This window comes from Salvia hispanica, chromosome 6 (assembly GCF_023119035.1).
Source record: "Salvia hispanica cultivar TCC Black 2014 chromosome 6, UniMelb_Shisp_WGS_1.0, whole genome shotgun sequence".
NCBI lineage: Eukaryota > Viridiplantae > Streptophyta > Magnoliopsida > Lamiales > Lamiaceae > Salvia > Salvia hispanica.
Window position 1 is genome coordinate 24074182 of NC_062970.1, and position 10162 is coordinate 24084343.

Genomic DNA, 10162 nt, shown 5'->3' on the forward strand with positions numbered 1-10162 from the left:
AAGACATAAATGTCCATTAATTAATTAATGTCTTCTATGGACTTAATTAATTAATATCTTATTAATTCCAAGAATGAACTTAGCAAGAAACACTTATTTATTATTCATGGAATAATTAAATTCCAACTAGTCAGTTTTCCGAATAATAAAACCTTGTTCGAGCTCCTCTTGAGGACATTATCAAACGAGACTCACCTCGCGCACGATTCAACATAATAGCAATCCTAGCACGGCTAGATATTAATTACCACTACCCAATATATCGGGATTATTGGGTTGCGAAAAAATCCGCACCATTTGATAAGTCAAAGTAGTGCATAATCAATACCGTATGCTCAACGTATGTAGATTAAAAAATAGTATTTTATCAAGACCTAGTCTTTCAGTAGATAGCATAAAGACACGTCTTGTTGTTAGATTCATTCAGTGCTATACCATACCAACGTCATCTTATTTCAGAAAGGCTTAGAAATAATCGGACTGACATTGCAACCTTTCACGATAGGTTGCCAAAGCCTATCTAGGTTGTGAAATTCTTCTTTCTCTTTTGCAAAGCATTGCATAGAACCGACTGTAGTTACCTTAAAGTGGACGACGCCCATAACCAGTCTACTAAGCAAAAGACTTAGGCTTTGTTTACTTCTTATGCTAAATTGTTTGTAAAACATCTTATAAATGCACAAGTAAACACAATGTAATAATATACTGATTCTATTCGTGCGAACCTGCTCGAATAATACAGAATCGGGATAAAAGTGGATTATAGAGTTTTACGTATACAAGCAAGATTCTATTCGAGCGAAACTTGCTCGAAACATGCTTTTCAGTATACCAAACCTAACACTAATAACATCATAAATAATAATAAAAAGAAAACTATACTCCTCCCAACCCAGTCTAAATGAAACATTTCATATTCGGCATACAATTTCTATATTTTTTAATCTATGAACTAAGTGGAGTATATATAAAAAGAGATGAACAAAAAAAAACTAAGTGGAGTAAAATAAAATAAAAATAAATGCACCATATATTACCAATGCTACGCACGGGACATAAGAAATCTGACCCTATCTCGACCCGAAATCTTCGAGTTCTTATTGGGTCGACCCTATAAAGATCCCAAACCCCATACGTACGTGATTGTATCAGTTAACTTCGCGCAGATTCATGTCGGATAAAAAATTGTCAGTCTTACTTTCTTTTACCCCTTTTCTTTCATTAATTAAAGAGTATAGTATTCCCTCCATCCCAGATAATTTGGGACACTTTGACCTGACACTTGTTTTAAGAAATTTAATGGAAAGTGAGTTGAAAAGTTGGTGGGTTGTGGGTCCTACTTTTAAAGTATTAGTTTTATAATAAAATGTGAGTATGAATGAGTTAGTGGAATATGAGGTCCACTACTAAAAATGGTAAAAGTGAAATGAGACAAATTATGTGGGACGGCCCGAAATGGAATACTGGGTCAAATTATCTGGGACGGAGGGAGTACTATTTTGGTCCTAAACATATGACCGATTTATGAAAAATGGTATCGTCATTTAGCGAAAATTTGACTCACTTAGACTTAATCAGAGATTATTAATTGGTTAATATTATGTTAATTATTTTGCTAAATAATTCAATATTAGAATTTGAAATAAAAAGACAAATCTCCTCATTCTTCCAAAATTAAAACTAGGGATGTCAATGCAGCCCCAACCCGTGGGCTGGCCCGAATAGCCCACTAAATTTATAGGGTTAGGGTTGAAAATTTTTAGCCCGATAAAATTACAACCCGATTAGCCCGCACTCGATTAACCCGCAACCTGTTAGGGCCAGACCCGAAAAACCGATGGGCTGGCCCGAAAACCGGATAAAATTTCTATTGTTCTATATGTTTGACTCCTAATTGGATACTTTCATTGATTATATTTATAATATAGATAACTTAAAAAAAAAATTCAATTTTATATTAAATATACAAATTATATATTAAATTTTTATTAACATAATAATAAATAAATAAATTAGAAACTTCTAATTCATTAAAAAATATTTAAATTTCTAAAACATGTTTTAAAACATGCTTTATATTGTTATAAATTTATGTTTTATTTTGCACAAATCTCAAATATTAGTATTTGACCATGTTTGTGTTTGAGTTTAATTATATATCTCAAATTTATCATAATTAAATATTTTATATTTTATAAATATAACTAATTTTTGTCAATATTTCTTGGATCGATCGCACGTTAACTTTATCGGTAGCAACCCTATTAACCCGCTGAGCTAGCCCGAAACCCGAGCTTTTAGGGTTAGGGTTGAAATTTTATAACCCGAAAAAATCGCAACTCGATTAGCCCGCAACCCGAGTAGGATTGGCCCGAAACCCGGTGGGCCGGCCCGATTGACATCCATAATTAAAACCCTCCATTCTTCTAAAATTTTCTAAGTCTGAAAAAACGAAACATCATTTTCTTTTCTATCTTCTCTCACGCCCCTCTCCTAAGAACCCTAGCTCCGATTCCGACCAAAAATCCTGAATCCGACCGATTATTGTTAGTTTTCATGAGTTGGAATACGCCCAACTGTTACGTTACGCCGACGGTCTCGGTGAAGTGAAACACGCATACTCGAGAAAGAGGAAGACGACAGAAGGACATCCGCCTGACGAACAAGGAGCGTCGGCTTCGTCGGATGTTGTGGGTTCAAACCCTAGTTCTTCTCCTCCGGTTCCAGAAGTCCATTGTTTTCCGATTCCAGAAGTTGAAGACGACGAGGAAGCAAGTCGAAAAATCGAGTCATGAATATTTGGTGTTGATGGTTTTTGGATTTTGATGATTTTTGAATGTTGATGGTGTTAAGGTTGATACATTGCCTTATGACAATATTTTTTTTTGTGGTTGTAACTGCGGTTGTTTTTGAGCTTTGTTGGTGGTAGGATAGAAGCAGTACCTTATGCCAATGGCATTTTGATCGTGTAAATGTTTAGGACCAATTCGAAGTAAAAAATGAATATGAAGGACCACTTTGTATTGTATTTTGTTGTTATTTATTGGTTCAATTTGATGTCAGTTTATAGACATAGTCGACGAAGAAACAATCACATACGAAGAAGCAATCCCATAACGTATGAAACCAACATCACCTACAAAATGTTGTACCTGTAAGTCTAAAATTGGTGTGCGTAATTGATCAGGACCAAATGGAAGTAAATAATTTATATGAAGGATTACTTTGTCTTATATTTTAGGATTGTCCAATTAGTGCTTTCTGGCGATTTTTCTAAGAAAATTATGAACGATTCACTTCAAAATTCAAATACGAACAACAATGTTACAATAACAAATTTAAATTACTTATCTACTTCAAAATTCAGATACGATTCACTTTGCAAACACTACATCAAATTACTTGAACATAAACAAAAGTGTTACAACAACGACAAAACAAAGAACAAAGCTCAAAACATTCACTAATTTCTGGATTTTTTCATTAATTGCGTTAAAATTTAAAGCCAGCTCCTCAAAATCGGCACCACCGACTGAGGTGGACGAAGAACAGGCCCGAGCTTCGACATCACGATTTGGCTCGCACCACTTGAAGAAACTTCATTCCTTCCTCTCACATATGAAGTAAAGCTTCCCCTCGACGGTTTGCCTTGTCCGGTGCCAATACGGAGTGCCGCCGTCTTCTTACAATAGTAGAAAGCGTAGCTAAATCGGAGGTCTCCGAAGTCACGACCCGGTCGCGGTCGCTGTCGACGTCGACGGAGTTCCAGCTACACGTCGAACGACCCATGTTCGAAGGTGTTTGTTTGTTGCAGAGATGGAGAAAAAGAATTAGGGTTCTTGGGGAGGAACAAGAAGAAGGAGCGGGAGAAAAGGGGGAGAGAAATTTGAATGAAATGAGTGTTGAATTTTTTGTTTAATATTAGAGTATTTTCACTATTTCCATTTAGGATTTAAAAATGTAAAATCCAAAGAAAAAAAAATTCAATTAGATACAGTAATTAAAATAAGCTAATCGAGTCAAATTTTCCCTAATTGACGGTTGACCGCCGAGAATTGACGGAACCGTAAAAAAAGGACCTATTCGAGAGCATTTTCGTATGTTTTGGACTTACTTTTTGAAAAGTGAATGTTTTAGACCAAAATCATAAATCGGCCATATGTTTAGGACCAAAAGAGGATTATACTCTTAATTAAAATATTTAAAGTCTATCATTTATTCTAGAAAATATATAAACAATATATTATATCTTGTAAATATCTAGATGTACAAATAGTCATTACAATAATTTAATTGTACCATGATAAATTTAATGTACCAATCAATAAAATAAAATAAAATGAAAAACTTCAAAGTCGAAATTGTAGTAAGTATATTTATTATAATGACTCAACTACTTTGGCATAACCTGAAATGAATAAAAGTTGTTCATTACTTTAAATTGTTGACATGAATTTATTTTAAGCTTTATTATAATTAAAATATAAAAGTAAAATAATAATATTAATAAAAAAATCTAAATTTATGACTATATTAAAAAGATTGATGAAAACATAATAAATATACCTAAAAGTATAAATTATACGCATTTATTATGATAATTTTTTAACAAACTAAACTTTTCAGTAAAGATTAACACGTGTACTATAATTATTTTATGATTAAATATAATTAGTGTCATAGACTTTACTACAAATTAGTTCTCGAATAATTAAAAATTAACTACATATATACTACACCGAAATAAATATCAAAATTTACAATAATTAAAAACGTAGTACTTTTGAAATTTTTGATTTGGTATTTGTATATAATTAAAGTTGTAACTTCTCTAACAATATATAATTAGTAATATAGTAGAATTTACTATAATTAATTTCTACAATTAATTGGGAACCACTCCATAAATACATAAAGTGAATAATCAAATCTCAATATAATTATAAGCCGATAACTTTGAAATTTTGGGTTTGGTATTTTGGTTATTTTCAATTTTAATATATTATTATTTATTTACTTATAATCAATCAATTTTTTTTACTTAAAGTTTTACAAAAACGAAATAGTAATAAATTAGAATAAATTCTTAAATATCAACAATCTTTAAATCTTATTCTAAAAAATTATTATTTTAATGTTACTTTATTTTCACAAAAATAATATTAGTGTGTAATATTAAGTGAGAAATTGACTAAGTTTATCACTCCGGTCCCTGCTCATTCATGTTCACATTTTATTATAAAACTAATATACTTCATAAAAGTAGGACCACGTTCCACTAATTTTTCAACTCACTTTTTATTAGATTTTTTAAAACCCATGTCCAATTGAGATAAACTTTGGGGGACGAAGGGAGTATTATTCAGTACAAAAAAATTTATTTTTCCATAGTATATTTTATTAATAATTATTTTTAGCCATGGATATTGTTTAATTTATTTAAATTTTGACAGATATAAAATAAATTAATCGTCCCAACATCCAAATTAAATCCCCATTTAGTTAAAAAGAGTATCAATGGAGTAGTATAAAACTGTTAGAGCATCTGCAGCGGTTGAAGAGAAAGCGTCCGTCCGTCCGTGCCGCTGAGCAGCCCTACGTGACACGTCCTGATTGGCCAACGGCTTAGCCGTAGGAAAATTCGATTTAAAAAAAAAATTCATAATTAATTCGAAATAATACCAAAAATTAAAAAAATATATATTTTTGGATTCCGAAAAAATAGAGCCGTTTATGGACTTTTTTTTTGGATTTTTGTGATTTTTTTTTCTATCCCAAAATCATCTATAAATACACACATTCATTAAACACTTTTCACATCAAATTATCTCGCATTCATACTTTTTCATACTAAATCATCTACATCTTCCTCTCTCACCCAAACCCTCTCTAAAAAAATTCAAAAATGGATTTCACCAATCTCATTGCGGAAGTGGAGCGCGAAGAACAAGAATATTATGAACAATATCGTGCGGCCTATATCGCCGCCAATACCCCCGCCCCTCAACCAACTAGAGCAAAACGTCGCTACATCCCTCGTGATCGAGAGGGAGCCCACGAAAGGCTCGTTGCCGACTATTTTTCCGACCAGCCGCGGTATCCAGAAGATTACTTTCGGCGCCATTTTCGCATGTCAAAATGGTTGTTTATGCGTATTGTCAACACATTGTCCATCCGCGTTGAATACTTTCAAGAAGGTGCAGACGCAACCGGTCGGCAAAGTCTCTCGGTGTTGCAAAAGTGTACTTGTGCCATCCGACAACTTGCTACTGGGCAAAAGGCTGACCTCTTCGACGAGTATTTTCATGTCGGTGAGTCAACTGGAATCCTATGCCTTAAGAATTTTTGCGACGGCGTTCGTTCTGCTTTCAGTGAGGAACTTCGGGCACCCACCACCGATGATTGTCAACGGTTGCTTCGTCTTCACAAAACAGTCCACGGTTTTCTCGGTATGCTAGGCAGCATTGACTGCATGCATTGGAAGTGGAAGAATTGCCCGACTGCTTGGAGGGGTCAATACTTAAGCTGCCACAAAGGCGGCGGCCCAACGCTTATCCTTGAAGCGGTCCCCGACTACCGCCTATGGATTTGACATGCATATTTCGGTGTTGACGGATCCAACAACGACTTGAACGTGTTATATTCTTCACCACTCTTCGATGATGGTTTGAATAGTGTAGCACCGGCGATCGACTTCACCGTCAACGGAAATGCATACTACATGGGTTACTATCTCGCCGATGGTATCTACCCAAGGTGGTCGATTTTCGTGAAGTCGTTCAGCAATCCACAAGAGCAAAGACGGATTCTTTTTGCGCAACGATACAAGAGCCCACAATGAGCTACAAAAAGATCTAATCAATCACATTTGAGCAAAATTCGACAACGAGTAGTGGGCCTTTTTAATTTTATGGATTTTAATTGTGTAATTTTTAATTTTTAGGATTTGAATTATGTAATTTTTAATTTTTAGGATTTGAATTATGTAATTTTTAATTATTTTATAATTTGATAGTAATCCAGGTATTTTTAATGCATTTTAATATTGTGGAAATGTTTTTATTTAAATTGAATAATAAAATGATGGGACCCTTGAGCTTGTCCTTAGCTAAGAGCATGGATGTGGGTGTTGTGCTCTTAGCTAAGGACAAGGAGTAAAAATGGGTCCGGGCCCCCTTCCGTGCTCTTAGCTAAGAGCACGGATGGTGATGCTTTTATATTGTTGTTTTCATTTATTATAGAAAATTCATTAAAAAATCCTGAAACAAAGCCCAAATATTTACTACATAAATTAATACTAATCTTTGATCAAACCCTAATACGCTTCTACACACAGGAGGCGGCGCCCCCATTTCACTCTCCCTATCTCTCTTCTCTCTTTATCTTCCCAATCGGAGCTGCTACTCGCCGCGGCTCCTTCCGCCCCGATTCGCCGCTGCTCCTCCCACCTGACTCTCCGCCCGCCCCACCGCTCCCTCCGCCCCGACTCGCCGCCGCTCCTTCCTCCTGACTCGCCGCCCACTCCACCGCTCCCTCTGCCCCGACTCGCCGCCGCTCCTTCCGCCCGACCCGCCAGTTCTTCCGCCATTGTGTCAAATCTCTCTCGGTTTCACGCCCCACCCCAGTTGTTGCTGCCCCAGCCTGACAGCAACTACATTCGGTGGCCGCCGTCACCCTCTGTTTTTTCATACCGGCGTTGACCTTGTTCCCGGTTAGATATCTTTCTCTTAATTTTTTTCATGTTTTCAAAATTTGTAAAATAAACTCAATATTTTGGTGTTCCAATTCTCAGAAAAGGGTAGATGGAAAGATACTACCTTTGTTTGTCGCCAGAGAGGTCGCCGGTTTCCGGGCAGAATATCCCCAAGAGATTAGCAATGCAATCAGAAAATTAGTTTACATTAGTTCAAATGAATGAATAAATGAATTCTCAATCATTCTACATCTATTTATCATTATTTGAAAACTTGTTTGTCCAATAATATTTGCCTCTTTGCTATCCAAGGTTACCATTTCTCTTAATGACCAAAAGGGTAAATAAAATAGCTTTAGAGCACTCCCAATGGCCGGCGGCGTTAAATCCGGCGTTTTATCGCCGGATTTCGCCGAGAAATCGCCGCCAATGGGGTGAATTCGGCGTTTTTCCGGCGTTAATTCGGTATTATAATATGTTATTAAATCATTATTTTATTAATTATATTGATTAATTGTAGTTTGTTATTGTTAAGTGAATAAGTTTAATGAATATCGATTGGGCTCCTCCCTTTTTTTTTAATTGGGCCTTCTAAAAAAATCCATTTTTGTATTGGGCCCTTTTCAGATAAATGGAAGTATTTGGGTTGTCATTTGTTTTTTGTGTGGGCTACCCTGAAGAATTTGATTGGGCTTTTGTTGTTTTGAACAGAAGTTCAATTTTTGATTTGGATCATTCTTATTGTAAATTCTCTCTACCATTATAATTATAAATAAATTATACTTAGTTGATAGGATTTTCTATTGTTTTCGCATTTTTATAACAGTCGTGCAAATTTTCTACTTTCTTCCTAAATCGCGAAAGTTTATAAAGGTTTTATTAATTTATAAAAATAATACGTTTAATTTTCTTTGATTCTACTAATTTATATAATTTTTCTTTGTGTAGTTGATGTTGGTGGATCCATTCAGTGTCTCACAATAATAAGTGAATGTTATTACTCATATTCCGATACAGTAAGAATAATCACCATGATTATTCTCTTTATTTTTATTTTATTTTCCTTATTATTCAATATTATTTTTTAAAAATCGTTTGGCCCGTGCATAGCACGGGTGTTAACACTCGTTAGTATAAATACATAAAAGAAAAAGCCCAAATATTTTATGCATAAATTAATATTTAATTTAACCCTAATACTTCTTCACACACAATAACCGCCCCTCTTTCTCTTTCTCTTTCCAATTGGATCTGCTGCTACCACCGCTCCGCCCGCCCTGTCGCTCCACCGCCTTGCATCGCCGGTTCATCCGCCGTACCTCACGCTTGCTTGCTTGCTTCACCTATCTCCCCAACCTCGGCCAGCCGCCGCCTCCGGCAGTTATCTCGGTCAGCCGCCTACATTTTCCGCTGCTTTTGTTTTTCTCCTTCGTCTACTTTTCTTCTTCTCGCCATTGTGTCCGGTTCCAGTCCCCACCCTGATTGTTGCCGCCGCGGCCCCCACAGGCACTGCTTTCGGTGGCTGGGCTTGCTGCCGTCACTCTCTGTTCCTTCAAGCCGGCGTTGCCCTTATTCATGGTGAGAAATCTTTCTCTTAATTGTATTCATGTTTTACAGAATTTGTAAAATAAACTAGTAAATATTTTGGTGTTTAAATTTTCAGGAAAGGGTAGATCGAAAGATACTACCTTTGTTTGTCGCCGGAGAGGTCGCCGGTTTTCGGGCAGAATATCCCCAGGAGATTAGCACTGCAATCAGAAAATTAGTTTTGATTAGTTCACATGAATGAATAAATGAATTCTCAATCAATTCTACATCTATTTATCATTATTTTCAAAACTTGTTTGGTCTTTCCAACATACTGCCACTTTTAAGTAGTATAGACGTGGTAGAGAAATTGTTTGTGGTTTTATGTACATCGATTACTGATTCTATAATGTGTTTGTTCTCATTTCAAATCATATAGTAATGCTTACAATTTTGTTTGACAGAATAAACAACTAAGAACATGGCTGCTGCGAGTGGAACCAATGATTTATCTTCAGAGATGGAGCTGGATGCTTTTCGACGTCTTTTTCCTCTACGTTTTCACGAACGACATCTCCTTGAATCCATAAGGCCCGATGGGCGTCCCCTTGGAAGAGCTAGAGACACTTCGCTTAGTCTTGGTTTGTCACTCTGTTTTGTTACCTCTTATTTGTTACATTGCTGATAAGTCAACATTTGAAAGTATAGGAGCTGTTGCATCTGCTAATGGATCAGCTCTAGCAAAGATAGGATGCACTGTAAGTGTGTGTTTCTTAGGGATGAGACTGTTTGAGTTCTTTGTAACCGCTGACTGAGAGTTCACATTATCCTCAGACTATGTTGGCTGCCATTAAATTGGAAGTCATGACTCCAACTGTAGAGGCACCTGATGAAGGATGCATAGGTAAAATATTTCTGTACTAGATTATTGCATTTGGAATG

The 10162-nt window shown here is 35.7% G+C and overlaps 1 protein-coding gene across 1 annotated transcript; it reads left to right on the plus strand.

Moving 5' to 3' along the window:
* The first annotated feature begins 9599 nt into the window (after positions 1-9599).
* On the plus strand, positions 9600-10144 carry LOC125194977 (exosome complex component RRP43-like). Its single transcript, XM_048093187.1, has 3 exons — positions 9600-9861; positions 9929-9978; positions 10055-10144. Exons 1-3 carry the CDS (start codon positions 9702-9704, stop codon positions 10142-10144), a joined length of 300 nt encoding a protein of 99 aa, XP_047949144.1. The 5' UTR covers positions 9600-9701.
* The last annotated feature ends 18 nt before the right edge of the window (positions 10145-10162 follow it).